Source organism: Ranitomeya imitator, chromosome 9 (assembly GCF_032444005.1).
Source record: "Ranitomeya imitator isolate aRanImi1 chromosome 9, aRanImi1.pri, whole genome shotgun sequence".
Taxonomy (NCBI): Eukaryota; Metazoa; Chordata; class Amphibia; order Anura; family Dendrobatidae; genus Ranitomeya; species Ranitomeya imitator.
In genome coordinates this window covers 19,994,875-20,013,352 of record NC_091290.1, presented here as the reverse complement: position 1 = coordinate 20,013,352, position 18,478 = coordinate 19,994,875, and the positions used below count along the sequence as shown (strand labels likewise).

At 45.0% G+C, this 18,478-nt stretch overlaps 1 protein-coding gene across 4 annotated transcripts in view; it reads left to right on the top strand.

The window, feature by feature from the left end:
• The first annotated feature begins 9,318 nt into the window (after nt 1-9,318).
• The window catches only part of NAP1L4 (nucleosome assembly protein 1 like 4), a 28,883-nt gene continuing 19,723 nt past the window's right edge, over nt 9,319-18,478 (top strand). The window contains exons 1-4 of one of the 4 annotated variants that reach the window (XM_069739808.1): nt 9,319-9,428; nt 14,543-14,599; nt 17,015-17,114; nt 17,810-17,951. In XM_069739808.1, the coding sequence (XP_069595909.1) occupies nt 14,569-14,599; nt 17,015-17,114; nt 17,810-17,951 (273 nt within the window). In that variant the 5' untranslated portion in view covers nt 9,319-9,428; nt 14,543-14,568. Of the gene's footprint in view, nt 9,429-9,539; nt 9,664-14,284; nt 14,304-14,542; nt 14,600-17,014; nt 17,115-17,809; nt 17,952-18,478 lie in introns of those variants that run through there. The other 3 variants (XM_069739811.1, XM_069739809.1, XM_069739810.1) reach the window with 3 other exon arrangements.

Sequence of the window (18,478 nt, the reverse complement as noted above, 5' to 3'; positions counted from 1 at the left end):
CCTTGTCTTAATTTCTTTTTTCTTGTTCTTCCCCCATCTGCCTGTTGTTCCTCTGCCCACGAGACTCAGCCATAATACATGGAAATTGTGCAGTTCAATATGTCAGGTTGTTCCAGTATATAACTGATCTATCCTCCAGGATGGCACATCCATACGTGCTGGCACAAGAAGGTTTGCTGTGTCTCCAGAGCATGGAGCAGATACCAGGCTGCGGGGTTGGGCCATGGAGGACTGGTATTGTGCAAGGAGCACGGCCACAGCCCTCTGGTGAGAATATTGCTCCTCAGACCGTTAGAAATGGGCTCCATGAGGGTCCGACGTCCTGTGGTGGGACCAGTGCTCACAGCTCAGCGCGGTGCAGCTCACTTGGCATTCAGACAAGACCAGAATGGGCAGGACCACCATTAGGGATCCGATTCTCTTTACAAATGAGGGGTCTACACTGAACACATGAAACAATCGGCAGACATCATGGCGAATATTATACTTCTGCAACATCATCCAATCTGAACGGTTTCAGGGTAGGTCATTTTCCTTTGGTTACAAGCTTCTTCTTTCCTGGGCAAGAAACTTGCATTTGCCTGCGTCACTCTAGCAAGCTAGCCGGATTGCTGGATCAACTCAGCTTCTGTACCTCCTACAGAGGTAACGCTGTCTCTGCAAGCAGCATCAGACCATGAGCAGTTCAGGTCAACAGTGGATATTCATTCCCTTTAGTAGCGGCCACATGTGATCGCCCAGCAGCTGCGGCTAACACTATGTCCGCTATTAAAGATCAATGAATATTCACTGCTTCACAGGCCCATAGTCCCGGCAGCTGTCCTCTACAGGCAGTACATGACATCACTGCCATTCGCTGCTTACAAGCATAAATCAGTTGCTGGCATCGGAACAGGATGCTGCGAGGGAGCGCCGGGAAGGTAAGTGAAATGGTTTGTTTTATGTTTTTCTGATGGGGCCATGCATACCAGGACGAAGATAGGGTGCATCTTAATCTGATTAAGGTCAGGACTTGGACTAGGTCACTCCAAAGTCAACATATTATTTTTCTTAAGCCATTCAGAGGTGGACTTGCTGGTGTCTTGGATCATTGTCCTGCTGCATAACCCAAGTGCGCTTCAGGACGATGTCACGAACAGATGGGCGGACATTCTCCTTCAGGGATTTTTGGTAGATAGCAAAAATCATGGTTCCATTTACCACAACAAGTCTTCCAGGTCCTGAAGCTGCAAAACAGCCTCAGACCATCACACTACCACCACATTTTACTGTTGGTATGATGTTTCTGTACATATATATGGTGTATATAGGGCTGTGTACACATATATATGGTGGTGTGTACATATATATGGTGTATATAGGGCGGTGTACACATATACGGTATATATAGGTCGGTGTACACATATATACGGTATATATGTCGTTGTACACATACGGTGTATAGATAGGGCGGTGTACACATACAGTGTATAGGGTGGTGTGTACATATATAGGGCGATGTATACATATATAGGGCGGTGTGTACATATATACGATGTATATAGGGCGGTGTACACATATATACTGTATATATAGGGTGATGTATACATATATAGGGCGTTGTACACATATATAGAGTGATGTACACATACGCTATATATAGGGCAGTGTACACATACGGTATATATAGGGCGGTGTACACACAGTGTATAGGGCGGTGTGTACATATATACGATGTATATAGGGCGGTGTACACATATACTGTATATATAGCGTGATGTATACATATATATGGCGTTGTACACATATATATACGGTATATAGGGCGATGTACACATATACGCTATACATAGGGCAGTATACACATACGGTATATATAGGGCTGTGTACACATATATGGCGTACACAAACGGTATTTATAGGGCTGTGTACACATATGTACGGTATATATAGGGCTGTGTACACATATATACGGTATATATAGGGCTGTGTACACATATAGTTATATGAAAAAGTTTGGGCACCCCTATTAATCTTAAGCTTAATGTTTTATAAAAATTGTTTTTTTTGCAACAGCTATTTCAGTTTCATATATCTAATAACTGTTGGACACAGTAATGTTTCTGCCCTGAAATGAGGTTTATTGTACTAACAGAAAATGTGCGATCTGCATTCAAACAAAATTTGACAGGTGCATAAGTATGGGCACCCCACCAGAAAAGTGACATTAATATTTAGTAGATCTTCCTTTTGCAAAAATAACAGCCTCTAGTCGCTTCCTGTAGCTTTTAATGAGTTCCTGGATCCTGGATGAAGGTATTTTTGACCATTCCTCTTTACAAAACAATTTCAGTTCAGGTAAGTTTGATGGTCGCCGAGCATGGACAGCCCTCTTCAAATGATCCCACAGATGTTCAATGATATTCAGGTCTGGGGACTGGGATGGCCATTCCAGAACAGTGTAATTCTTCCTCTGCATGAATGCCTGAGTAGATTTGGAGCGGTGTTTTGGATCATTGTCTTGCTGAAAGATCCATCCCCTGCGTAACTTCAACTTTGTCACTGATTCATGAACATTATTGTCAAGAATCTGCTGATACTGAGAGGAATCCATGCGTCCCTCAACTTTAACAAGATTCCCGATGCCGGCATTGGCCACACAGCCCCAAAGCATGATGGAACCTCCACCAAATTTTACTGTGGGTAGCAAGTGTTTTTCTTGGAATGCTGTGTTTTTTGGCTGCCATGCATAACGCCTTTTTGTATGACCAAACAACTCAATCTTGGTTTCATCAGTCCACAGGACCTTCTTCCAAAAAGAAATTGGCTTCTCCAAATGTGCTTTTGCATACCTCAGCCAACTCTGTTTGTGGCGTGCTTGCAGAAACGGCTTCTATCGCATCACTTTCCCATACAGCTTCTCCTTGTGCAAAGTGCGTTGTATAGTCGACCGATGCACAGTGACACCATCTGCAGCAAGTTGATGCTGCAGCTCTCTGGAGGTGGTCTGAGGATTGTCCTTGACTGATCTCACCATTCTTCTTCTCTGCCTTTCTGATGTTTTTCTTGGCCTGCCACTTCTGGCCTTAACAAGAACTGTACCTGTGTTCTTCCATTTCCTTACTATGTTCCTCACAGTGGAAATTGACAGGTTAAATATCTGAGACAGCTTTTTGTATCCTTCCCCTTAACAATTATGTTGAATAATCTTTGTTTTCAGATCGTTAGACAGTTGTTTTGAGGAGCCCATGATGCCACTCTTCAGAGGAGATTCAAACAGGAGAACAACTTGCAAGTGGCCACTTTAAGTAGCTTTTCTCATGATTGCATACACCTGGCTATGAAGTTCAAAGCTCAATGAGGTTAGAAAACCAAAAAAAGTGCTTTAGTAAGGCCGGGGACACACACAACGTATAAAAAAACGGACCGTTTTTGATGGACGAGAATCGCACAAATGTTACCAAAACATTGATCCGTGTGCAGTGCGAGGATGCGATTTTTATCGCATCAAATGATCCGTGTGACATCCGTATGGCAGCCGTACTGCGTGTTTTTATCGCAGGCTTGCAAAACCAGCATACGGCAATACAAGGGATCCATGTGACAAAAAAATATATATATACTGTCTATATATATATATATATATATATATGTGTCAGTAGACACATATATGTATATATATTAATATTTCATCCAGCGCGATATAGCAGAAAGCCGGTAATTGAATTACCGGCTTCTGCTTTCTCCTTCCTAAAACCCGTCATGATTTGAGACATGGTTTGCATACAGTAAACCATGTCTTCTCCCCATTTTTTTAGCATATTCCACACTACTAATGTCAGTAGTGTGTCTATGCAAAATTTGGCCGTTCTAGCTATTAAATTAAGGGGTTAAATGGAGGAAAAAATTGGCGTGGGCTCCCGCACAATTTTCTCCGCCAGAGTAGTAAAGCCAGTGACTGAGGGCAGATATTAATAGCCTGGAGAGGGTCCACGGTTATTGCCCCCCCCCTGGCTAAAAACATCTGCCCCCAGCCACCCCAGAACAGGCACATCTGGAAGATGCGCCTATTCTGGCACTTGGCCACTCTCTTCCCATTCCCGTGTAGCGGTGGGATATGGGGTAATGAAGGGTTAATGCCACCTTGCTATTGTAAGGTGACATTAAGCCTAATTAATAATGGAGAGGCGTCAATTATGACACCTATCCATTATTAATCCAATACTAGTAAATGGTTAAAAAAAATACACAAACACATTATTAAAAATTAATTTAATGAAATAAACACAAAGGTTGTTGTAGTAATTTATTCTACTCTCAATCCACTCACTGAAGACCCTCGATCTGAAAATCAAAAAAACATAATAAACCAACAATATACATACCTTCCGAGGATCTAGCACGTCCAACGATGTAGATCCATCTGAAGGGGTTAAACTATTTTGCAGACACGAGCTCCGCTAATGCAGGATGCTCATTTCTGCAAAACCCCGGGGAATGAAGCTAAATATAGGTCAATGATCTATATTTAGCTTCATTTGCGGTGAGGCGCCCTCTGCTGGCTGTTCCTAGATCGTGGGAACTTTCCTAGAAAGCTCCCTGGCTCGAGTTCATAAGAGGCGCCCTCTGCTGGTTGTCCTCATATGATCTCGAGCAAGGGAGCTTTCTAGGAAAGTTCCCACGATCTAGGAACAGCCAGCAGAGGGCGCCTCACCGCAAATGAAGCTAAATATAGATCATTGACCTATATTTAGCTTCATTCGCTGGGGTTTTGCAGAAATGAGCATCCTGCATTAGCGGAGCTCGTGTCTGCAAAATAGTTTAACCCCTTCAGATGGATCTACATCGTTGGACGTGCCAGATCCTCGGAAGGTATGTATATTGTTGGTTTATTATGTTTTTTTGATTTTCAGATCGAGGATCTTCAGTGAGTGGACTGAGAGTAGAATAAATTACTACAACAACCTTTGTGTTTATTTCATTAAATTAATTTTTAATAATGTGTTTGTGTATTTTTTTAACCATTTACTAGTATTGGATTAATAATGGATAGGTGTCATAATTGACGCCTCTCCATTATTAATTAGGCTTAATGTCACCTTACAATAGCAAGGTGGCATTAACCCTTCATTACCCCATATCCCACCGCTACACGGGAATGGGAAGAGAGTGGCCAAGTGCCAGAATAGGCGCATCTTACAGTTGTGCCTTTTCTGGGGTGGCAGGGGGCAGGTGTTTTTAGCCAGGGGGGGGGGCCAATAACCGTAGACCCTCTCCAGGCTATTAATATCTGCCCTCAGTCACTGGCTTTACTACTCTGGCGGAGAAAATTGTGCGGGAGCCCACGCCAATTTTTTCCGCCATTTAACCCCTTAATTTAATAGCTAGAACGGCCAAATTTTGCATAGACACACTACTGACATTAGTAGTGTGGAATATGCAAAAAAAAAATGGGGAGAAGACATGGTTTACTGTATGTAAACCATGTCTCATATCATGTCGGGTTTAGGAAGGAGAAAGCAGAAGCCGGTAATTGAATTACCGGCTTTAAAGCTGTATAGCGCTGGAATAAATATTAATATATATATACCTATTCTATGTGTACACATTTATTCGACCTATTCTATTCTAACCTGTCAGTGTGATTTTACTGTACACCGCACTGAATTGCCGGCTTTTCTCTCTAACACCGCTGCGTATTTCTCGCAAGTCACACTGCTGGTCCGTGTGTGATCCGTATTTTTGGGGCTTCCATAGACTTTCATTGGCGATTCTCGGCCGAGATACGCTGAGAATTGCAGCATGCTGCGATTTCACTCGGATCCTGAATACGGCCGAGAAAATATCGGATGATGGGAGCTGCCCCATTGATTAACATTGGGACGAGTGCTATGCGATTTTTTTATCGCATTGCACTCGTCCGTATTACGGTCTAGTGTGACCCCGGCCTAAGTCAGTAAAAAGTAGGTAGGAGTATTTAAAACAAGAAAATGATAAGGGTGCCCATACTTATGCACCTGTCAAATTTTGTTTGAATGCAGATTGCACATTTTCTGTTAGTACAATAAACCTCATTTCAAGGCAGAAACATTACTGTGTCCAACAGTTATTAGATAAATGAAACTGAAATAGCTGTTGCAAAAAAAAACAATTTTTATAAAACATTAAGCTTAAGATTAATAGGGGTGCCCAAACTTTTTAATATAACTGTATACGGTATATATAGGGCTGTGTACACATATATAAAGTATATACAGTGGGGCAAAAAAGTATTTAGTCAGTCAGCAATAGTGCAAGTTCCACCACTTAAAAAGATGAGAGGCGTCTGTAATTTACATCATAGGTAGACCTCAACTATGGGAGACAAACTGAGAAAAAAAAATCCAGAAAATCACATTGTCTGTTTTTTTAACAATTTATTTGCATATTATGGTGGAAAATAAGTATTTGGTCAGAAACAAACAATCAAGATTTCTGGCTCTCACAGACCTGTAACTTCTTCTTTAAGAGTCTCCTCTTTCCTCCACTCATTACCTGTAGTAATGGCACCAGTTTAAACTTGTTATCAGTATAAAGAGACACCTGTGCACACCCTCAAACAGTCTGACTCCAAACTCCACTATGGTGAAGACCAAAGAGCTGTCAAAGGACACCAGAAACAAAATTGTAGCCCTGCACCAGGCTGGGAAGACTGAATCTGCAATAGCCAACCAGCTTGGAGTGAAGAAATCAACAGTGGGAGCAATAATTAGAAAATGGAAGACATACAAGACCACTGATAATCTCCCTCGATCTGGGGCTCCACGCAAAATCCCACCCCGTGGGGTCAGAATGATCACAAGAACGGTGAGCAAAAATCCCAGAACCACGCGGGGGGACCTAGTGAATGAACTGCAGAGAGCTGGGACCAATGTAACAAGGCCTACCATAAGTAACACACTACTCCACCATGGACTCAGATCCTGCAGTGCCAGCCGTGTCCCACTGCTTAAGCCAGTACATGTCCGGGCCCGTCTGAAGTTTGCTAGAGAGCATTTGGATGATCCAGAGGAGTTTTTGGAGAATGTCCTATGGTCTGATGAAACCAAACTGGAACTGTTTGGTAGAAACACAACTTGTCGTGTTTGGAGGAAAAAGAATACTGAGTTGCATCCATCAAACACCATACCTACTGTAAAGCATGGTGGTGGAAACATCATTCTTTGGGGCTGTTTCTCTGCAAAGGGGCCAGGACGACTGATCCGGGTACATGAAAGAATGAATGGGGCCATGTATCGTGAGATTTTGAGTGCAAACCTCCTTCCATCAGCAAAGGCATTGAAGATGAAACGTGGCTGGGTCTTTCAACATGACAATGATCCAAAGCACACCGCCAGGGCAACGAAGGAGTGGCTTCGTAAGAAGCATTTCAAGGTCCTGGAGTGGCCTAGCCAGTCTCCAGATCTCAACCCTATAGAAAACCTTTGGAGGGAGTTGAAAGTCCGTGTTGCCAAGCGAAAAGCCAAAAACATCACTGCTCTAGAGGAGATCTGCATGGAGGAATGGGCCAACATACCAACAACAGTGTGTGGCAACCTTATGAAGACTTACAGAAAACGTTTGATCTCTGTCATTGCCAACAAAGGATATATTACAAAGTATTGAGATGAAATTTTGTTTCTGACCAAATACTTATTTTCCACCATAATATGCAAATAAATTGTTAAAAAAACAGACAATGTGATTTTCTGGATTTTTTTTTCTCAGTTTGTCTCCCATAGTTGAGGTCTACCTATGATGTAAATTACAGACGCCTCTCATCTTTTTAAGTGGTGGAACTTGCACTATTGCTGACTGACTAAATACTTTTTTGCCCCACTGTATACGGGGGTGTGTACATATATAAGGTGTATATATAGGGTGGTGTACACATATACGGTATAGATAGTGTGGTGTGTACATATAAGGTATATATAGGGTGGTGTACACATATATAAAGTATATATACGGGGGGGGTGTACATATATAAGGTGTATATATAGGGTGGTGTACACATATACGGTATATATAGTGTGGTGTGTACATATAAGGTATATATAGGGTGGTGTACACATATATACTGTATATATAGGGCAGTGTGTACACATATACGGTATATATAGGGTGGTGTGTACATATATACGGTATATATAGGGCGATGTACACATAAGGTATATATAGGGTGGTGTACACATATATACGGTATATATAGGGTGGTGTACACATATATAAGGTATATATAGGGAGGTGTATACATATATAAGGTATATATAGGGCGGTGTGTACATATATACGGTATATATAGGGCGATGTACACATAAGGTATATATAGGGAGGTGTATACATATATAAAGTATATATAGGGCGGTGTACACATATATAAGGTATATATAGGGAGGTGTATACATATATGAGGTATATATAGGGCGGTGTGTACATATATACTGTATATATATAGGGTGGTGTGTACATATATACGGTATATACAGAGCGGTGTGTACATATATACAGTATATATAGGGTGGTGTACACATATATAAGGTATATATAGGGCGGTGTACACATATATTACTATATATACGGTATATATAGGGCAATGTACACATATATTACTATATATACGGTATATCTAGGGCGGTGTACACATATATTACTATATACGGTATATATAGGGCGGTGTACACATATATTACTATATATACGGTATACATAGGGCGGTGTGTACATATATACTGTATATATATAGGGCGGTGTGTACATATATACTGTATATATATAGGGCGGTGTGTACATATATACTGTATATATATAGGGCGGTGTGTACATATATACGGTATATACAAAGCGGTATGTACATATATACAGTATATATAGGGTGGTGTACACATATATAAGGTATATATAGGGCGGTGTGTACATATATACTGTATATATATATAGGGCGGTGTGCACATATATACGGTATATACAAAGCGGTGTGTACATATATACAGTATATATAGGGTGGTGTACACATATATAAGGTATATATAGGGCGGTGTACACATATATACGGTATATATAGTGCGGTGTACACATATATTACTATATATATGGTATATATAGGGCGGTGTAGACATATATTACTATATATACGGTAGATATAGGGCGGTGTACACATATATTACTATATATACGGTATATATAGGGCGGTGTACACATATATTACTATATATACGGTATACAGCCCATTAGTGCAGTAGCAGCACGGACACTATATGTTGGGGCAACTGCTGCGGATTACGATCACGTGACTGCAGGAGTGACAACAGTTTCACCAATCAGCGCTCGGCTACGTGTTTGCGTCATTCCTCCCCAACCAATCATTACCCTGCGGCTGAGCAGTTCCTGGCAGGCGCTGAGGAGCAGAGTGCGGTGATCTGAGGCGGCTGGTAAGCGGGTGTGACCGGCGGTGGAGGACGTGTGGCGGGCGGGGATGAGTGCGGACTGCGTGGCCGAGAGCGGGCGCTGACCGGGGCTCTGTGTGAGGAATGATGGCAGCAGCGAGTGTAGGCCGGAGCCGGGCAGCACCTGAACTCTGACAGCTCCCCAGAGTCCGCACCACATACCGCCCCTCACTGCCCGGACACCGAGCGGCGCTGTCCTGCGCGATATCACCCACAGCCGGTACAGAGGCCTCCTGCTGCCCTGACATGTGCCCACAGCCGGTACAGAGGCCTCCTGCTGCCCTGACATGTGCCCACAGCCGGTACAGAGGCCTCCTGCTGCCCCTGACGTGTGCCCACAGCCGGTACAGAGGCCTCCTGCTGCCCTGACATGTGCCCACAGCCGGTACAGAGGCCTCCTGCTTCCCCTGACATGTGCCCACAGCCGGTACAGAGGCCTCCTGCTGCCCTGACATGTGCCCACAGCCGGTACAGAGGCCTCCTGCTGCCCCTGACATGTGCCCACAGCCGGTACAGAGGCCTCCTGCTGCCCTGACATGTGCCCACAGCCGGTACAGGGGCCTCCTGCTGCCCTAACATGTGCCCACAGCCGGTACAGAGGCCTCCTGCTTCCCCTGACATGTGCCCACAGCCGGTACAGAGGCCTCCTGCTGCCCTGACATGTGCCCACAGCCGGTACAGAGGCCTCCTGCTGCCCCTGACATGTGCCCACAGCCGGTACAGAGGCCTCCTGCTGCCCCTGACGTGTGCCCACAGCCGGCACAGAGGCCTCCTGCTGCCCCTGACGTGTGCCCACAGCCGGCACAGAGGCCTCCTGCTTCCCCTGACGTGTGCCCACAGCCGGTACAGAGGCCTCCTGCTTCCCCTGACGTGTGCCCACAGCCGGTACAGAGGCCTCCTGCTGCCCCTGACGTGTGCCCACAGCCGGTACAGAGGCCTCCTGCTGCCCCTGACGTGTGCCCACAGCCGGTACAGAGGCCTCCTGCTGCCCCTGACGTGTGCCCACAGCCGGTACAGAGGCCTCCTGCTGCCCCTGACGTGTGCCCACAGCCGGTACAGAGGCCTCCTGCTGCCCCTGACGTGTGCCCACAGCCGGTACAGAGGCCTCCTGCTGCCCTGACGTGTGCCCACAGCCGGTACAGAGGCCTCCTGCTGCCCTGACGTGTGCCCACAGCCGGTACAGAGGCCTCCTGCTGCCCTGACGTGTGCCCACAGCCGGTACAGAGGCCTCCTGCTGCCCTGACGTGTGCCCACAGCCGGTACAGAGGCCTCCTGCTGCCCTGACGTGTGCCCACAGCCGGTACAGAGGCCTCCTGCTGCCCTGACGTGTGCCCACAGCCGGTACAGAGGCCTCCTGCTGCCCTGACGTGTGCCCACAGCCGGTACAGAGGCCTCCTGCTGCCCTGACGTGTGCCCACAGCCGGTACAGAGGCCTCCTGCTTCCCCTGACGTTTGCCCACAGCCGGTACAGAGGCCTCCTCCTTCCCCTGACGTGTGCCCACAGCCGGTACAGAGGCCTCGTGCCACCCTCACGTGTGCCCACAGCCGGTACAGAGGCCTCCTGCTTCCCCTGACGTGTGCCCACAGCCGGTACAGAGGCCTCCTGCTTCCCCTGACGTGTGCCCACAGCCGGTACAGAGGCCTCCTGCTTCCCCTGACGTGTGCCCACAGCCGGTACAGAGGCCTCGTGCCACCCTCACATGTGCTCACAGCCGGTACAGAGGCCTCGTGCCACCCTCACATGTGCCCTCTGCCACCCACAGTAGCTGCTGTGTATTTTTACTCCCAATTCTCTTTACTATGGAGGATGGTGTGGGGCGCCTTATTACCTGACCGACCTGCAGTGCAGTTCTCATTGTCTTATTCGATGTAACGCTGCATTATGGCGCCTGTACCTTGCCACCATACAGAAGTGACATGCTGTCCTTACCATGGTAGTACGTTTTGCACCCGTATCTTCAGCTGTCAGCAGGGCACAGCAATCCTAATTTAAAGGGGCAGGTTCTCAGTTCCTGCTCTATTTGCCACGTTAGCGGTAGCAGCTGTCATGTTAGCGACCCCTGTAATCCTACACGTGCCGCACATATGCTTCAGGACGAAATGTGTGAAGTTATTAATAGATCGGGACTGGCACAGCGGGCACACATGGCCCTGGCACATGTTATTCTTGGTATTTATAACTAATATCCTAAAGAAAAAAAAAACTTAATGTGCTATGCGGGCTTCAGATCTGTACTGCAGGCCAAGGACAAGTGATTGGCACTTCTGTAAATTATCACCTCCAGCAAATTTAAAGGATCCTTTGTCCCAATTTAGCTGCTAGTTTAATTAGACTCCTGGAAACCTGAGCAAAGCCCCCTCTGCCGTATAAATTTTGGGAGGGTCATCTGCAACTGGAGATGCAACATAAAGCATGTCAGCCTCTTTTCAGACTTTATTGCAAGCTATTGTCCCCTGTTATCAGCCACTTAATACAGCCCCCTGTCCTGCAGTTTCCTGCAGGATAACATTGCTTCTTTGTCTGTCTGATGAGGGCTGGGTAGACCCTCATCTGGACAGCAGGGCTATGCAGGCCCTTCACTTCTGTAATCGAAATGTCCTGGTTTTATATAAACGAAGTCTGAGATGGTCGTCAGTCCCACCAACCCAGCTTCCAGTGATCTAACGCTAAAACAAAACTTATGGTTACCTTCCCACAATGAATTTTTGTTGCACGTTTGACGCCGTACAAAAAAAAACCTGCAGCATATTACAGTTCCAGGAAAATTAATACTATTTAGAATTGAGCCCTCAGTGGTTGATACCTTTTTAATGGCTAACTGAAAAGATGGTATCAAATTGCAAGCTTTCGAGACTACACGGGTCTCTTCATCAGGCAAAGACTAAAAGAAATTCTGAAGAATCACATATTAATGCACAACATAGCACAGCAAAAAAAAAAAAAAGGAAAAACCATGGGTAAGACAGGTGACATGAAGCAGAATTACCATGAGTGATAAACAGTTGTGTCCATAAATATTGGGCCAATTCTTAGATAAGGAATGTTTTATTGTCCTCTGATTAGGGTCTCTGTTGTGATGACCCCTCATAGTCTGATTCCTTAGTTGATGTAAAAAGACATAAATCCGTGCGACACGTTCATTCCTGCATTAAGACTGTCAAAGGTCGTCATCAGTTTATATTCCCAGACTCTTCTGTCTCTCTGAGATTTGAAGCTACCTTTTAACACAAGTAATTTCATGTCCATAATGTTATGATTTGGGAGACAGAAATGTATTGCCACAGGTAGATCCATTCTTTTTTCTCTTGTGTGGCGGTGAGAATTCATTCTTGTGGAAAATGAATGAGATGCATAGACGTTTCACGCACACTCTGGCTTGTTTTTCAAAACCGAAGCATTTTTATGTAAAACATAACATGCCAAAAAAGACAAACGCAATGGAGAAAAACCCAAGTAAGTTAGCAAATTGATCCAGAAAATCTGCAACATCATGTCCTCATCCTGTGAACGTAGCCTTACCCTAAGTTCACATTTGCGTATGTGTCCGCAGCGTATCGTCTGCGTGCGCAAACACATGCAAAGCCTTCTTACGCCTGCGCATGACACAAACAAAAATGCTGCGTATGCATGCGTTTAGGCAAGCGTTTGTTTTTATGCGCACGGTGGAGGCGGTGACATCATTTTCTGGACATACGCTGTCTAAAGTATGCATGCGTATCGACAATTCATTTGTACGCATGTCATTGCGTACCAATGCGTTCCCATATGCAGGTATGCGTTATTTTACACAATCGCCCGCATTCAGACAATTGCTTAATATTTGACCTCTCAAAAAATGCAACATGTTGCATTCACCGTCCCCGCCGCACACCGTGAAATGACGCATTCGTAAGCAAACGCATGCAAAAACATGTCCCTGTGTAAACAATGTTAACGATATCTATACATGACGCATGCGGATCTACGCTAAGCACACAGACGCAAATGTGAACCTGGGCTTAGAAAGGTTGTCAAGACTTGCATATCCATTGACTAGGTCACTAGAATGAGATCATTCGGGGTCTGTGACCTGGTACCCCACCACTCAGCTGGCAATGTGTCCACCCGGGTCGTCGGCTTTGTACCTGATATTCGGGTTCAGTAATTGTCGAACGAGTATAGAAGTGTAGAAACAATCTTTTCTGATTTGGCACATCTAAACAGGCCGGCACCTTCCTGCTGAACAAATAAAATGCTAAACAGGCCAATAAACTACTTGTACGTGGAAAATTGGTAAATCGTTTAGTGGCCTGGATCGGCCGGTCTGAATGGGTAATTAGTTCACCCTTTGGATCTGTGGTAGGTCTGCAGTATCGGAACACACAGGGTTTGTTTGTAGTCTGTAACCGTGGAGACACATTGATCCATCCTAACAGGAGCTGTGTGCACTAAAAAGTATGGGATTTGTAAAATTTAATCAAGGCTATTTGTACTGTTTTAGTTTAGATGCATTAAAACAAACAAGTCTGGGCACCCCCTTCACAGTGACTAATAAATTAAGACCTGTCCTGTGCTGTGCAGGGTGTATCCCAGGTCATGGCCGCAGCTCGTGAGCGCTGGAGTGGATCCTAAACGGGTAGGACCAGTCTGCGGATTAGCATTTGGGAGGAGACCCAGTTTATAACCTTGAGCACCTCCGATACTTGCTGCAGTCTTAAAGTGACCTCTAAAAAGTGGTGCCCGTCCACAAGCTATGACCTGCAACCAAGCACCAGAGCAAAAGGTCTTCCCGTCCCTTGCATGAGCCAAGACCCTTCTGAGATGCCCGGATAGTGTTGGCACTCGTAGCCTGCATATCCATCGATCTTATCATTCTAATGGTACTTGGGCTCTCCGACCCCCTAAATGTGGTCCCTATGTCGGTGCGCTAATTTATTGTCGGTTGCTGCATGAGATTTTTGCAAATGGCACTGACAAAATATAGTGCAGGAAAATACCAGATGATTTCAGGGGTTATTGGGGGGGGGGGGGGGGAGGAGTCTCATCTGTCTTTTTGTGTGGTAGTAAATGCTCTAAATTATGAGAATTTTTGACAATAAATTTTTTTTTTCTTCTGCAGCAAAGCTGACAACTGCTGGAGCGTCCATGGAAGGGAATAAAAATGCAGGCGATAAAGGTGAGACGCTGCTCTGAAATGTCAGGAGCAATCATTAGTTTATATTGCATTGTAATTCATCATGTGGCATTCCCAGAACTGCAAGTTTTCCTAGGAGGGTCTGACTGCTGGAAACCCCAGTGATCCTGAGAACCAGGCTGCAGCGATCTGCTCCATTTATATCCACAGTCCTTTAGATAATAGAGCAGAGGTCGACCATGTGCACCTTCTCTAGATTTGAGCTGGGATTCTGTGCACCGTCCTCTGGGGCTCCCATCAGTCAGGAAGTACTCCCAATACTGGTAACTTGCAATTCTGGTAAGAAAATAAAAATTTGTAAGGTGTTTCCATGACCAGTGCAACTTTGCTACGTGCTAAAATAACGGTAAATGCAATAAATTAAAACTAGCATCGCTCATAAGGTGAATCCGGTCACTCCAACACCATTGCTGCTGTTCTCCCCTCTGGCCTTAGTGATCTTGTGCCATACCTCAGTGATTGGCTGCAGTGGTCACGTGTGTAGGTGGCACATGAGCACTGCAGTAAAAGGGGGGGGGGGGAGCGGAGTACCACTTAATCCCTTCAGCCCCAGAGCTGTTTTCGTTTTTCACTCCCCTTCTTTCCAGAGCCATATCATTTTTTTATTTTTTTTTTCTTCCGTCAATATAGCCATGTAGGGGCTTATTTTTTGCTGGACGAGTTGTGCTTTTGAACGATACCTTTGGTTTTACCATGTCGTGTAACAGAAAGCGGGGGAAAAAATTCCAAGTGCGATGAAATTGCAAAAAAAAAGTGCAATCCCACACTTGTTTTTTGTTTGGCTTTTTTGCTAGGTTCACTAAATGCTAAAACTGACCTGCCATTGTGATTCTCCAGGTCATTACGAGTTCAGGCACCAAACTTGTCTAGGTTCTCTTTTATCTAAGTGGTAAAAATTAAAATCCAAAGTTTGGTTTAAAAAAAAAAAAAAATTCCGATAACAGTAGCGTCTCCATTTTTCGTGATCTGTGGTCGGGTGAGGGCTTATTTTTTTGCGCGCCAAGCTTGACATTTTTTCATGATAACATACCATTTTGGTGCAGTTACGATCTTTAGATCGCCTGTTACTGCATTTCAATGCAATGTCGCAGCGACAAAAAAAACGAAATTTGGGTTTTTATTTTGGCATGCTTCAATAGCCTCTGTTACATAGATGTGATGCACAGATCACCTCTATGTAGCAGAATTGCAGGCTTGCTATGACCGCCGACCACAGGGTGGTGTTCATAGCAATCTGCCATCAACAACCATAGAGGTCTCGAGGAGACCTTTGGTTGTGATGGCAACGCACCAATGACCCCCGATCACATGACAGGGGTCAGCGGTGTGAGTACTTTCGGCCACGCTGCCCGCATCGCTTGTTACATGCCGCTGTCAGTTTGACAGCGGCATTTAATTAGTTAATGGGCGCGAGCGGAAAACAGCTGACATGTCGCGGCTTTGAAGTTGGCTTAAATCCATAGATGATATTTTATTTGGCAGGTTTTTCTTGAACCCTTTAAAACATTTTTTCTAGAGGAGACTGCATTGTCACAAGGGCATCGTGCACAGTAAGGCTAGGTTCCCATTGCGTTAATGAGAACGTGCTAACGGACAGCGTTGCACAGCGAAATTAACGCCGTGCAACGCTTCCGTTAGCGCGCCCATTCACGGCAATGGGAACGCGCAGCACTAGCGCGTGCCATGTTCGGCACGCGCTAGTGACGCGCCAGTGCTTTGTGGCGCGCAGCGGACGCTGCTTGCAGTGTCCGAGGCGCGCCCGCGGTCCGTTCCCCGCTCTCGCAGATCGGGGATCTGCGAGAGCGGGGACGTTACCGCGACCCCGGAACGTGGCCCCGGTAAAAACATTGCGTTAGCGCAATCTGCTAGCGCTAAACGGATTGCACTAACGCAATGTGACCCTAGCCTAACACAGGAAGAGCATGGCTAAATATTTATTACTATATTATATTTTTTTTGTTTTATTTCGTAAGCCATGGTGAGATGATGGATTTTGTGAAAACCTAGATGGGTCCACCAGGGTCTTCTCTGCGCCGCTATACAGGTTATGGCAGCACCCTTTACTGTGCCTCTGCCAATAACAGGAGCACCATTCATCTGACGTTACATTCGGTAATGCTAACACTTCACGCACCGTTGGTATTGTTTGCCGATGGCTTTTTTTTTCTCAAGGGCATTTTCAAAAGGGCAGACGTGACACACGTCCTTACACATTTTGGAACACCGCTTATAAAAAAGGGTATCGAGGTTAAAAATGAGCGCACACCTGGCAGAGACTACAAGGACACAGTCTGCATCTGTCAGGTGGATGGAGCCATATATGACGAGACCCTTTATACCTTCAGCTGGAGCTGTACGGTACTTTATCACGGCTGATGTTTCTATTCTTCTCAACAGAAACACTGGCAGACCAGATAATGCAGAATCCTCAGGTTCTCGCTGCCCTTCAGGAAAGGCTCGACAGCGTCTCTCAGACACCTTCAAGCTATATTGAAACGTAAGTGACCCCCTGGTACTGTGCGTAAAATCCTGGGGTGCAGTCTGCACCACAAATCCACAGCTAAATATGAACATGATGACTATTCATACGTCCGTGTGTTTTTTTTTTTTGTTTTGTTTTTTATCAATTAAGAAAAACCAATGCCCTCTGATCAAACTCATCCGTGTGTTTTTCTTGTATATGAAGAAAATTGGACTCGTTAATAATCCCTGAAGGAGCCAAGTATGTATATAGCATCGTTTAGCTGGTCATCAGCCGTTGCAGAATTACAACTCCCAGCATACCCTGTCTAGACTGAAAGCCAGAGTGACTACTTCTATATATTTCTGGCAAACAAGGGTAGATTTGCCTAGGGAAAACTTTTTGTAAATATAAAGGCAAATTTCCTGCTTGAACAAGCACTGGTTGACTAGATGAATCAATTGATACGTGTTTAAAGGCCATTTTATACAGAATCATGCCAACAGAATTTGTGCAGGTTTGCTGTTTACAGGGCCAAGAAAGCTGAGTGGGTGATTTTATGGCAGCTACTTTTTGTCACACAACTCTCCCCCAAAAAATCAGATCCTGCTGAGACTTAAGATTTTCAAAACCTTTCCCATAAGGGCTCCCTGGAGTATTTGGGGGGGGGAAATGGGGTGATTGCAAGATGGTCAAATATAACTAACTGGGTTTTCTCTTCTCCCCAACAGTTTGCCCAAAGCAGTGAAGAGAAGAATCAATGCGCTAAAGCAACTTCAGGAGAAATGTGCACACATAGAAGCGAAATTCTATGAAGAGGTGCATGAGCTGGAAAGAAAGTACGCAGCCCTGTACTGTCCCCTGTTTGAGAAGGTATGCAGCACACATGCTGTCATATACTGTATGGCCGGTCGGCTTCATATGTGCATGTAAAATACTGTATCTAGATGTTAAATGAGTTCCAGAGCAAACCAACGTGCATTATTGGGCCACCATAGCTAATTTAGATTTTGGGTTTTTTTGTTTTTTTTTTACGTTTTCTGGTCAGTCATGTTTGTTGCTTTCATCTTCTCAAGCGCCTTTAGGAAATTTCAGGGTAATATGTGAATACTTTTGAAGTGTTAGAGGCATGTCAAAAGTTTTTGACTAGGTTCGTCTAGGTCTATATGGCTTTTAATGCACACACTTATTTTGTACCAATATAATGTAGTTTTGAATCTATCCTGAATTGCACATATCGCAACTAGTGATGAGCGACTATACTCGTTGCTCAGGTGGTCTCCGAGTATTTATGACTGCTCGAATATTTACCGTATATACTCGAGTATAAGCCGACCCGAGTATAAGCAGAGACCCCTAATTTCTCCTACGCCTCATTGGGGGACACAGGACCATGGGTG